General features: G+C 35.6%; 4 protein-coding genes across 4 annotated transcripts; 1 reads left to right on the top strand and 3 right to left on the bottom strand.

The window, feature by feature from the left end:
• Window positions 1-137: 137 nt before the first annotated feature.
• Window positions 138-4676, bottom strand: LOC118281594 (WASH complex subunit 4). Its single transcript, XM_050706062.1, has 6 exons — window positions 4404-4676; window positions 3988-4299; window positions 3538-3704; window positions 2966-3453; window positions 638-2773; window positions 138-418 (listed from the first exon to the last, which is right to left on the bottom strand). Exons 2-6 carry the CDS (start codon window positions 4263-4265, stop codon window positions 212-214), a joined length of 3276 nt encoding a protein of 1091 aa, XP_050562019.1. The 5' UTR covers window positions 4266-4299; window positions 4404-4676; the 3' UTR covers window positions 138-211.
• A 375-nt stretch (window positions 4677-5051) lies between these two features.
• LOC118281569 (TATA-box-binding protein-like) lies at window positions 5052-6690 on the bottom strand. Its single transcript, XM_035602171.2, has 4 exons — window positions 6190-6690; window positions 5882-6012; window positions 5551-5794; window positions 5052-5386 (listed from the first exon to the last, which is right to left on the bottom strand). The coding sequence occupies exons 1-4, from the start codon at window positions 6460-6462 to the stop codon at window positions 5111-5113; spliced, it is 924 nt and encodes a 307-aa protein (XP_035458064.1). The 5' UTR covers window positions 6463-6690; the 3' UTR covers window positions 5052-5110.
• A 287-nt stretch (window positions 6691-6977) lies between these two features.
• LOC118281570 (eukaryotic translation initiation factor 3 subunit K) lies at window positions 6978-8336 on the top strand. The gene is made up of 4 exons (XM_035602172.2): window positions 6978-7146; window positions 7365-7584; window positions 7738-7957; window positions 8146-8336. The coding sequence occupies exons 1-4, from the start codon at window positions 7094-7096 to the stop codon at window positions 8295-8297; spliced, it is 645 nt and encodes a 214-aa protein (XP_035458065.1). The 5' UTR covers window positions 6978-7093; the 3' UTR covers window positions 8298-8336.
• A 244-nt stretch (window positions 8337-8580) lies between these two features.
• LOC118281597 (histidine-rich glycoprotein) lies at window positions 8581-10839 on the bottom strand. Its single transcript, XM_035602210.2, has 2 exons — window positions 10036-10839; window positions 8581-9550 (listed from the first exon to the last, which is right to left on the bottom strand). Exons 1-2 carry the CDS (start codon window positions 10766-10768, stop codon window positions 8718-8720), a joined length of 1566 nt encoding a protein of 521 aa, XP_035458103.1. The 5' UTR covers window positions 10769-10839; the 3' UTR covers window positions 8581-8717.
• Between the last annotated feature and the right edge of the window lie 1756 nt (window positions 10840-12595).

Here is a 12595-nt window from a genome sequence, read left to right as displayed (position 1 = left end):
TTCATATAAGATGTATCACATAACTTTCCAATATATCTTACTCAGACTTGATGGGCTGAAGAAATATTCTAGGGGCGCTTGATAGCCGCCGATAGTATCAACAACTAACACTTGATATTGATTTTCTTTTCAGTGGGCGCCACAATATTTTCGCCCAGGGTGTCAGTGGCCCTTACGCTAGCACTGCTTTCCAATATATCTTACTCAGATCTTATCTGAAAAATATTCTAGCACTTGTTAGACTGTAGTACAACAACTTAAACTCTTCTTCTAAAGTTTTGATTTTCTTTTCAGTTAATGCCAAAGCTTGTTGTAGCTGTACAGAGCCCTTATGTTGTTGTTCCTGCAGTTGTTTCCTTTCATCATTGATGTGTTTCCAAACAGAATCAAACCAATGAAGCCCTTCAAAGTTTGGTGAGGCAAAAGCTCACAAAAATATATTGTAAGGTATGAATTTTACCATAATACTTCAGCTGAACTGAATTTGATGTTTTTTTTTCGCAAATATAGATGAAGTAATGAAGATTATTATATTCCACTATGTAAAAAACATTGGAGTATGGTGAATGAAAACCAAAAACACTGAATTGATTTACTGATTATTTCTGTACTAATTGGTAATGTTTGTTTTTTTTACCTGGTCGAGAAGTTTCATAATATATGCAATACCCATTGCAAAGCCATCGTCAGTAAATGCTGCGCCAACTTTATTCTTCTTCGACATTTTGTCTTTCGACAATATCATATGTTCAACAAAGTTTAAAGTTAGTGGCGGAATTATAATGTAGAAATTCTTCAGATGAACATTTTTTGGATTACGAAATACAGGTGCAAATACATCAACTAGTAACTTAAAATACTCTGTGCCTTGAATAAAATTGGAAATAAGATCATTGATATTATGATCAAGATTCTCAGAAGACTGAATCGTTCTAGATCCAAGATCACTCTCTTCACTGAGTTGTTTGAACGATTCGACGTTATCAAGGTTTGGTAGAAACATTGTGGCATCAGAGCAGCAATGTCTCCCTCCAGATCTGATCATTCTAACGTATCCCATCGCGTTACCAATTTGACTAATGAGGTCACGAAAGAGGTCTAAGTAACTTAGCCCTTCTTCGTTCAAGCCAAGCACTTTTATCCCCTTGTTAAATTTCTCTGCATTTTTGTAAGAATACATGTTTCCATTGGCGTCGGCACTTTCTTTAAAGTTTCTTAGGTCTTTTATAAGCCTGGACTTGATGTGCTCATCGTACATAAATTGAGAAAATATGAAAAACTTCTTTTTTAAAAATTGATAAGTAAAATTCACAGTTGTATTCATGATACCAGTGCCATGTGTTCTAATGGAGTTGGCAATATGCCTGATGTTTATTGAATTGAGATGTTTGTTGTTACTGCTCTTTTCAATGAATATCTGGTTATTTAAATTATATAAGTATTTTGAAACAAATATGTGGATATTCCGCATTATTTCTAATACATCTAAACCTTGTTCCAAGGTCTGTGTGGGAAGATTATCCTGAACAGTCTTCAAGTTAAATTTGAATTTTGCCATTTGACGCATTTCTCCATAAGTCTTCCAATCTGATAGCACAACAGTTGTTAAATTGTAATACATAGTTGATAAGTAGTGTTCTACTGAAGGTACAACAGACATGTAAACAAAAAACATCCTGAAGTTATCTATAGTAAGTAATAATTTTTTCGTCATGTCAAAGGTGAACGGATTAATCACATCTAGCTGAAGATGAGAGTGAATATGAAGTCTTAAATTCGTCTCTATATTTTGACTTGCACTCAGTATTATTTTGTTTTGTATCATAGTTTTCATATTGTTTAAAAACTGTTCATACTTAGTGGTTCCATAATATTTATCAGTGTGATGCAATAGCACGACGCAATCCTCTAACACCATCAGAAAATATTTTAATTTCAAGGTATTCAACTGCATACTAAAGTTCTGTTCAAAATAAATTGGTATGATATTCTGATGCCACAGGAGCCAAGAGCAATTGCATAGACTATCCATAGTTTGTATAAAACTTGATAAAGTCTGGATTTTCTCTAGGAGTTTCCCAAGTCGAGTGTAACTGTCTTCTAAATATGTGGTGTCAGGGACAAAGCTCAACGCAATATTAGCTGCTATATTCCTTTTGACTGTAGCAGCGCCTTTGAGAGCTCTTTCAGCAATCACTAGACATGTCAGCTCATCAAGCCTCTTGTTTGCATAATTTTTATCAGTCATTAAAGATTTCTTTACTTCAAGTATAGATGATGTTGATTGAAACACAAGATGTTGTAATATCATGTTGATTGAAATGATTATTTGGTTTCTATTACGGCTCACTGCATTTTTCAAAGTCTTTAGCATGTACATAATTTCAAACAATGATAATAACATGCTTTTAGGTAGTGGTATACCCAGGGTGAGATGTAAATTAATTAAAGTGAGCACTGAATGGTTTGTTGTTGAAGCTATGTCTAGGCCTGTCATAAGTGTTTTTGCATGTAAGCTCATTTCAGCAGCACTCAACTTGTGATGGTTAGATGAAAATATTTCTTCAATTGAAAGGACCCACTGTGTACACACAAGATGTAGATTTGCAATGTCTTTTGCCAAGGTGGCCTTCTTCATGCTGATATAAGCTTGTCTAGCTTTGACCATAGTTTGAGATATTTTGTCGTGTTTTGCAAATTGTGATGCAACATGCCTTTGAAGGAACTGCTCAGGAAACCAAACTGTGGTGCCAATGATGTTTACACTATGTGCCTGTAAAAATAATTTTATTATAACAAACTGACAACCAATTTCTATTATAATTTTAGGTAGTAATCAAGCTCTGCATTATAATTGGGTATTTTTGGATACCAGAAAAATGTAGTACTATAGCCATTGGCAATATTCTAGACTCTATCCATCAACAGACTAGGTTTTCATTCCATTATCATATCTGATAATTACCTTTGTGTTTAATTCCATTAATGCTTTGAAAATCTTTTTATCATTAGTGCCAAACAAATGTGCAGACAGTACAAAAAGCCCATTCACTTTGATACATTTGTACAGATTGCTAACATTGGGCTGCTCTTGCACAAGTTTGTCTAGATTTGTAATTGCTTGTTTTATATACTTAGTAAATTCTGCAGCTACCAATGCACAATTTTTGTCAACCAAACTTCCCCTTAATACAGTCAAGTTTTGAAGGCTTCTGTGTACAATGTCATCATTCATAATTTTACTTGTCACAGTATTTAAAGCTCCAACTACAGCCTTGAACTTATCCTCCATCAAATCCAGGTTTTCTGGTGCATGGCTGAAGGATTTTATAGTTTTGCAATATTTATTCCAATTTGTTACTAGAGATGTGTTGGATATTAACACTTCTAACAAAACAATTAGGGTAAATAATTCTCCAATGTGATTTATAATGTAGTGCAGTTGAATTCCATCTGAAATACATATCAAAATACATTATGAATTTCTTTCAATATCAAAATGAAGTTATTTCTGTTTTGGAGTGTCAAGAAACTTACTAATATTTATGGCACTTTTAGTGAATATAGCAAAGACTTGGCTGCACAGATTACGTAGCACATCATCACAGCGGCTAGTGAAGGCACTTAGTGCACAAATTGATTCCATTTGTTTGCTGATATCATTGTTATTGTATTCCTCATACACAGATAAAAAATTGAAATGCCTGAAATAGAAATATTATTATCAATGTCAATACAAAATGTATATTTGAGTAAAGAGGATGAAGGAGGAGATAATAAATTTGTTTGTTTTTTATAAATATTCTGGGTTTGTTAACACATTAGGTTGTTATGATTTGTTTAATTTATATAAGCATTAAAATCATATAAGCCTCATTCTATGAACAGTTGCATTAAACACACATTATTGCAGTGGCATGATAAGCTTTATAAGCAGCCAAATAATGAATATTGATAAGGAAAGGGAGAAAACAACATGCTACTCACTTTTCAAATGCTTCTTTCTTGAGAGCAACAACTTCAGTGCACAGTGAAGTAAGCACACTCAATACTTTGGTCATCAAAGTGTTATCGGATGATACCAGGTCTGTTACAGGAATAAGTTCGCCAGTTGTCATTGCCACTTGTATAGGTAAATAGGTTTTGTTCTCTTCCCAGAACTCATCTTTTGTTGTAGACACTAGATCTTGAAATTGTGATTTGAAAAACTGTCCATATCTCTTAAGTAACCACGTCCCAGCTTCCTTTTCTATGTCAGACCTCATTGTAATTGGCAATATTATGGTTTTTGGACAACACCTAAAAAAAAATTTAAAATAATAGAGAAACAGATGTATAGGAAGATCATGCAAACATTACTTCATCTTATTCTTGTTTATAAAGAAATATTCGTAGACATGTACCTGTGTATCAATTTAAATGTTAATTTTATTACTCTCTTGCTCTGATAATAGGTATAATTCTGAGTATAACGTGTTCTGATAATAATATATTGTTTACTTTTGTAATACTTCACATTTTAACTTGTTTTAATATGTATTCGCGTTATTAGTTTATTTATTTACAGCAGGGTACAGGGTTGAAATATAACTTTTTGTATTTTTTATCTCTAAAAGTTTAATTTAATTACTGAATAAAAATCTGACAGTCCGTACACACAACAAATGAGAATGACACATATAAATAAATGTCATATTTGAAGTCTAGATGACGCGTCTTAAAACTGCGTGAAATGAAACGAATATGTGTGTTGCCAGTTTATTAATTGCAGAAATTCTTCATCAAAACTTCCATTGATAAATTAATAAGAGCTTATAAGCAGAATCTGAGATAGTAATCTATTTATTACACCATTATGGTGTACACATGCTCGAAGATAATATCATCACAAAAAAATGTGTTATTTTACTGGTTTTGGAACGTCTAGTAGAATATGGTACATAAATTGATTACTTTACTTAATGAGCAACATCATAACTTTTATCACAGAAAATAAGAGCTGTAATATTATTAAGTAAATAAATTAAAGGAGTCACTAAATAAAACTGCAATTTTAAATCTGTAAAATAGATCAACATTTATTTTAATTAAAGTACTCAAACATTCACACTTATTGCTTTTTAAAGCTCTTCAATATTGGGTAAATGTTATCAAATGCTTCATATATTTCTTCTCTTACTTTAGCTCCAGTTAACACAACCTTACCAGACACAAAAATCAATAATACTATTCTAGGTTTAACCATTCTATAAATAAGTCCAGGAAATAATTCAGGTTCATATGAACTGAACTGTCCATGAGTCAGTACTAAGCCTTCAAGGCGAATTGGAAACTTAACGTCACAACTTCCCACCATATTCTGGATCTTAAAGTCTAGAAACTTAGCCTGAAAATAAAAAAAAAATATCATGTCAATATCATTTTATAAAACTTTACAAATACTACCTAATTACATCCAGTTTCTGTTTCAAGATATTAGTTTAGTTTGTGGTCATGAATTAGTTGATTTAGCAACATTTCAAATGAATATTTAATTAAATGTTTACTTACTGTAAAGCCTAGTTTCTGAATAATTCTAGCATATTTTCTAGCAGCTAGACGTGAATCTTCTTCACTTTTAGCACCTGTGCAAACCATCTTTCCTGATGAAAATATCAGTGCTGTAGTTCTAGGTTCTCTTATTCTCATAATAACTGCAGCAAATCTCTTTGGGTTATATTCCGCATTTCTGGCATGTAGGGCAATTTTTTTTAGGTCTAGTTTACAATTGAGGTTCACGGTGGAGACAATATTTCTGAAAAAGAAAAAAGTACAATCATTTTAATTCATCATCATTAAACTGGTTTTCTACTCTAGTCAGAGTATTGCTATGAGTACTTACTGTAACTGTGGTACAATGCCAGGGTCAGCAGAGTGAGGTGTCATGGGAGTCATTGGTGCTGGACTTGCCTGACTTAACATTTGTTGACCAGCCAAGCTACCACTTGTTATCATAGGTGACATTAAGTTTTGCTGAAAATAATAATACATTATGTCAATAAAGATTATTTGACAAACTGGGGTCCTATATGGCATAAATAAAATACTACAAATGTATAATTATACGGAATTTACTAATAAACTTCTGATATTGAAATGTTTATGAATGTTCATGTTATGCATTCTAAGTAGATTAACAAATGTAATTACTGGTGTTTGTGGCTGCATCATTTGTTGGGGTGTAGCATAGCTGGCAGCTGGCGCGTATGTATGGACTGATCTCTGAGGAGTCCCCATTAGTGAGGCGCCAAAACCGACCAGCGGAGACGAACCCATGGCGGCAAGGGCATGTTGTTGTTGCTGCTGTTGGTGCTGATGCTGCTGTTGCATAGCATTTGGCAAAATTTGTTGATCCTCCTCTGGTTGATGCAACGGAGTATCTATACCAGGGATATTGTATGGACTCGGTAGCATTTGATCCATTTTGAAGTTTGTTTTGCACTGGTTAGTCAATTACACTGATACCTATGTCTTAAACACTTATTTCTAATCACTCTTATCTTAAATTATGAATGGAAAGTTAACTTTTGAGTCTGTATTATTATCAGATTTAATGTTATTTAACTTTCATTTTATGTATTTATGTTTGGAGAAGAATGTTCTCCTGTCTCCACCGCCATAAAACTTCGGAAAACGATGTCGAAATATGTCAATGTCAATATGAGAAAAGTCAGTGTCGGATAAATCATAGACTGCATACGTGTTTGTGTTTTAGTCCATAAGCTCCGAACTTGGCTCTGAATAAATAGATAAAGTGTTTTTCTAATGTTTTTCCATTATTATTGAAGATATAGAAATCTCAGATAGTTTTCTGTAGAAAAACCACTATATTTTTTTAGGTATTAATGTTTCATTATACTCTTGAACCATAGATCATAAACCATAAATTGAAATTCTATTAATTGTCTATAGACCGAGGCTGTCAGTTGTCATGTATATGTCACATTTGTCAAATGTCAAGATTTCTTTTTGTAACGCCACGCTTACCTTGATGGAATTGTATTGAACTCTATATTTTGAAACGAGTGCTGAGATTAATAATACAGGCCTCACAATGGCTGAAACTATGAAGCAAACCGTTGCCACCATATTAAAAAGTATTGAAAGGTAAACAACCATACGTATTTTTGGTTTTCGTTAAGGTTATGTGTTTAGTCAAAGTGGCCACTATCAGGTTTGTGTACCTGTAAGTTACAGATCACAATTAATAGATTTCTCAACTTAATTTATCACTTCTAAAGAGGTAGAACAACTGCTACCACTAACCACAAACGAAATATTAATCATCTACTCCGGTTTGAAGTTGTGTGTTATTTTGTTTGTAGATACAATCCTGCCAATCTTCAAACTTTAGAGAGGTATGTTGAAATGCAGTCTCGAGAGAATACGTATGATTTAGAAGCTAATCTGGCAGTTTTAAAGCTGTACCAATTTAATCCAGAGAAGTTCAATGCGGATATCACATGCCAAATTCTGTTGAAAGCTTTGACTAACTTCCCACACACAGATTTTACTCTGTGCAAATGTCTGCTGTTGGAGTCTGTTGTAAGTAAATCTTTTATTACTTCTTAGTAATTGTAAAATTGAATGTTTCATTTTGGAAATGTATAAACAATAGGTTTAACAAACACAGTAAAGTATAATTTAACAAAATTTTTAGTTTGGTCTTAGTTCTAACATGTAACATTTTATTTTTAGGTGGAAAATGAAACAATATCGCAGATCAAATATTTGGCTGATATTTTAGAGCAGTGTGACTTTGCTCAGTTTTGGAACCGAGTACATCAGATGCCAGAACTCTGCAACCGTATCAGTGGGTTCCATGACTCTATCAGAAAGTTTGTGTGCCATGTTGTTGGCATTACATTCCAGACCATTGATAAGAACAACCTTGCTAACTTGTTGGGAGGCATTGATGGTCAGTAACTCACAAATTATTATACAAATACTATTTTTAGCAAATATGCAGGCTTTAGTTTGTGTAATTGAATTAAAAATGTTGATGGAAACACTCAATTATGTAATTTTGTTGCATGTTATTTATTACATGACGTCTTACCAATTTGTGTGCTTTTAGAAAATAACTCATGATTTATATTTTTTTAGATGTGACTTTGAAACACTGGGTGAAAAAGTATGGCTGGAGAGATGATGGTAACTTGATCTTCATTGCCAACCAGGATGAAAACATTAAGACTAAGAACATCACTGAGAAGATTGAATTCGACCATCTAGCTCCATTGATGGCTCTGTTGTAAATCTTATGCAACTTTGTATTGAATAAATTTTAAAATACAGATATTGTGTCATTTCTTGCTCTGATTGCTTCTATCACAAACTGTGTTATGTTTATTATTCACTTTTTGTGCAATTGTCAACTTGATTTCTTTTCAATCATTTTTATTTACATTGCAAATTGGGTTTGTAGGTAAGTTGCAGTAGTTACTCAGTTTCAATTAGTTATAAAGGTTTTTATGTATTTTTTTGTTAGAATTATACCAACTATCAACTAATTGTTTTGGTTTAAAATGAAATATAAAATTTAATTTAAAATTTAATTAAAATTTTAATTAAATTATTTATTCTTACGTAATTTTTTATATACAATGACTTGAAAAATATAACAAAAAACAAAAACGTAATCAAACAAATAATAAAGTGGGCAGGTATTTTCGTCTTTACGATTTCTTGGCATGACTGTAACCATGCTCCTTTCCGCCGGCATGTCCGCCCTTCTTTCCGTGGTCGTGATGATGTGCGAAGTGCTCTTCGTGTCCATGGTGACCCTTGTGTCCCTTGTGGTCTTCATCATAATGTCCTTTATCATGATGTCCCTTCTTGCCATGGTGTTTCTCGTGATGTCCCTTTTCGTGATGACCTCCTTTCTTGTGGTGGCCTCCCTTTTTGTCATGATGTCCGTGGAAGTCTCCGTGTTTGTGGTGGTGTCCGCCCTTGTGGAAGTCGTCGTAGAACTTGTGTTCCTTGTGGTATTCGTCTTTATGGGATTTATGATGGAAACCAGTGGTCTTCGAACCCTTTTTGTGACCCTTTTTGTGTCCGAATTTGCCGCCTTTGTGTCCGTGCGCCGCCTCATGATGTTCACCATGATGATCGTGCTCATCGTGGTGCTTCTTCTTGTGACCTCCGTGTTCGTCGTGATGTCCTTCGTGGTGGTGTTTCGCATGATGTCCATGTTCGCCCTTATCATGATGATGATGCGATTTGTATCCCTTATCGCCTTTATCTCCGTGTTCCTCATGGTGATGAGCATGATGTTCATGGCCGCCGCCTGATTCGTGGTGGCTGTCTTTGGCCTTCTTGTGTTCAGTGCTAGCAATAGCTTGGTCTTTAGATGCACTGCCAGCGGCGGAGAGGTCGGCTCCTTTGGTTGCTTCTACTTGTGTGGCGGCGATGGCTGCATCATCTTTATCACCTTTTTGATTTGCTACATTACGCGCGTGCGTTAGTAGCACCGCGCAAAATAGGGGTATCAGGAATAAGAGCCGCATGACTGAAAAAATAAGATATTAACGGTTAATGAATTTTAAACAACGATACTTTAAAACTTTAAATCAAAAGTTATACATAGTTTTTCAAATGCTAGTGTTCTACTCACTTTGTTTGGCTCGACTAGAGACGTAGCCGTCACCAAAGCTACGCTAAGAGTGTCAAAACTGTTTCCGCACTTTGAATTTATAGATTAGATCGCTTTCATCTGATGTCGATTACAAAGTGGTGTTTGGTAATCATTGCTGCAGATTTCTGGACGACTGATTCGGCGGCGGCTGCGCTGCGGTGTCTGTGACGACATCACGTTATGGTTAAACTGAATTAGTTCCGATAGATCGGTAGCTAATTAGAGTACGTACCACTTTGGGTTATTGATTAACTTTAAAAATGAAACATGACATGTTTAAAATTAACTTTCATTTATTTACAACGAGGTAATTCATATAGTAACATAGTAAAATAAAAAAACAATCTTATAATATTATCAGTGCTTGCCGTGGTGGAATCCCCAATGTTTGTGATCTTCGTGACCACCTTTCTTCCCGTGGTCATGATGGTGGTGGTGGTGTTCTTCGTGTCCGTGGTGGCCCTTATGTCCCTTATGGTCTTCATCGTAATGGTGTTTGTCATGATGTCCGTGTTTGCCGTGATGCTCTTCGTGATGGCCGGAGTGGTGATGTCCGCCTTTCTTGTGGTGTCCACCGTGTTTCTCGTGATGTCCGTGGTGGTGTCCGTGCTTGTGGTGCTTGCCTTCCTTGTGGTGGTCATCGTAGAAGTGGTGGTCTTTGTGGTACTCGTCCTTGTGGTATTTCTTGTGGTAGCCTTCAACTTCTTCGCCTTTATCGTGATGTTTCTTGTGATGATGCTTGCCGCCCTTGTGGTGGTGTCCGTGCTCGTGGTGTTTGCCGTGGTGGTCGTGCTCATCCCAGTGTTTCTTGTGGTGTCCTCCATGTTCGTGATGATGACCCGCATGGTGATGTTTGCCGTGATGACCATGTTCACCCTTATGGTGATGATGATGTCCCTTGTGACCTTTGTGCCCCTTTTCTCCATGTTCATGATGGTGATGTGAGTGGTGCTCCTTGCCACCACCTTCTTCGTGATGATGACCGTGCCCGTGATGGCTGGCCGCGGCGACTAGGTCTCCCTGCTGCTCCTCTCGCCCTGAACACGCTACTACGACACATGCTAGCACGGCAAGGGCGACTAGCGACCTCATTGTTATTGTTTTATACTGCAATATTTCTTATGGATTGGACTACTTGGACCGAACTGCCTTTGAACCGCCTGTGTCAGCATTTTATATCATTAGATTTGCGGGTTGCAGCCGGTGAAACCATCGACAAGGACGCCACGCCGGCCAGCTCGGAACGCGTTACGCCTTACCATTGCGACATGTCTAATTGTCTACGCAAAATAGTAAAAAAAGTACTTAATTAATGCGTAAACAATCAATGTGAGTGACTGAGTGTTACATTGGCTTGTGCTTGCTTTGTTGTAGAAATGATACTAAAGTACTAGGTACCAACTTAGCATGCTAAATTCGTGCACAATAGTTCGTTTTTTATTAATAGCTCAGAAACACAGGAAAAGGGAAATCCAATTTGACCAATTAGGTACGATGTTGACTTCGTCAAATTCTAATGATCGATCTGATAAAAGTTTTTTACGTAGAACCCTTCTTTTTTGATATGGAAATCGAAACGGCATCTCATTATCATAATCGGCAACTGCATTATTGAACATTTGAAGAACTATCCAGTGAGTATAGTGGCCCATACGTATAGGTTATAAAAGTTAGTTACACCTTGTACTAAAAAGTACCTACAGCAAATATTTTAAAACAAAATACTTATGTTTCTCAGTTTGTGATTTTCTTCTGTCTTACCTATGCAGATTATACATATTATAGTATAGCCAGCCCAGTACAAAGGTTTGTGGACCACACATACCTAGAAATATTATTCCGCGCAAGAATCAATCTCGTGACACGTTGACTTGCAGCTATTTGTCCAGCTAGTGCCTCTCGTGTAAGTAAGTCCTATGTCAGAAAATGTGTCTATAATTTCTAGACTTTTGTTACATCTATCTAATTTTATTAAAAATGACTTATTTTCGGATTTGATTCTCGTTTCGGTAAAAGTATTTGGTTCTGCTAAGTATCACAAACACAACATCAACAGCTTATAAGTGCTCACTACAGACCGAAGGCATCTTCTGGCACAGAGAAGGATTGAGCATTCGTCACCACGCTTGCTCAATTTGGGTTGGCGATTTAAAACGTAATAATTAGAGATTATAAGCCCAGGTTTCATCACAATTTTATCTTCGCCGTAAAATGGCTCAAAACTTTAAATTTTCCCCGTGAAAAGACTTGCCTTTTCTTAGTAGTGGGTCAAACAGGTTGATGATGATTACGAGTATGAGTAGGTATGTCCTCGTGTTACATATTTATTCATTTATGCATTAAAATAGTTTCAAATAACTACCCGAGACCCCTTAAAAACAACAACTTTATTTTATTATGTAGTTATATAAAAAATACTAAGTTGAATAATAGGTAATATTATTCGTTTTAGGTAATAGTTATGTTCTAGGTTTTTTTGGACAATACATTAAAACCTTGAACGCCTTCGAATAAACGTTCGTGACTTCTCTGATGTTGCGGGTGTCCGTGGTTGAGTCGCTGATCGTTTGCTCTCTGTCTCATAAATGTTTCTAATGATAATATATGTATTTTTTGTGTTATTTATACCAATTTATTTATACCATGATCACCAGATGGGAGTTAAAAAGTTATCCAAGAATCATAGAAGTGTAGTCGGTAGTGCTCTGTAGTGTTTATAATTTGTTTGCTAATGGGGAAAAATCATCCAATGACTCCTCCCGCCTTGGGTGAGGCGAAAGGGAGTGTCAGACTCCTTACTAAGTAAAAACCACCTCGTTCCTAATCTTGCTGTGAGCCGCAGCCCCGGCAATACGTCCTCCGCGGCTCCGGGTCAGGATTCAGCCATACTGGGCCCCATCTAGTTTTTATCTTCCCTGT

Source organism: Spodoptera frugiperda, chromosome 28 (genome assembly GCF_023101765.2).
Source record: "Spodoptera frugiperda isolate SF20-4 chromosome 28, AGI-APGP_CSIRO_Sfru_2.0, whole genome shotgun sequence".
Taxonomy (NCBI): Eukaryota; Metazoa; Arthropoda; class Insecta; order Lepidoptera; family Noctuidae; genus Spodoptera; species Spodoptera frugiperda.
Note: the sequence above shows the minus strand (reverse complement) of the source record. Positions and strands in the feature narration are given on the sequence as shown.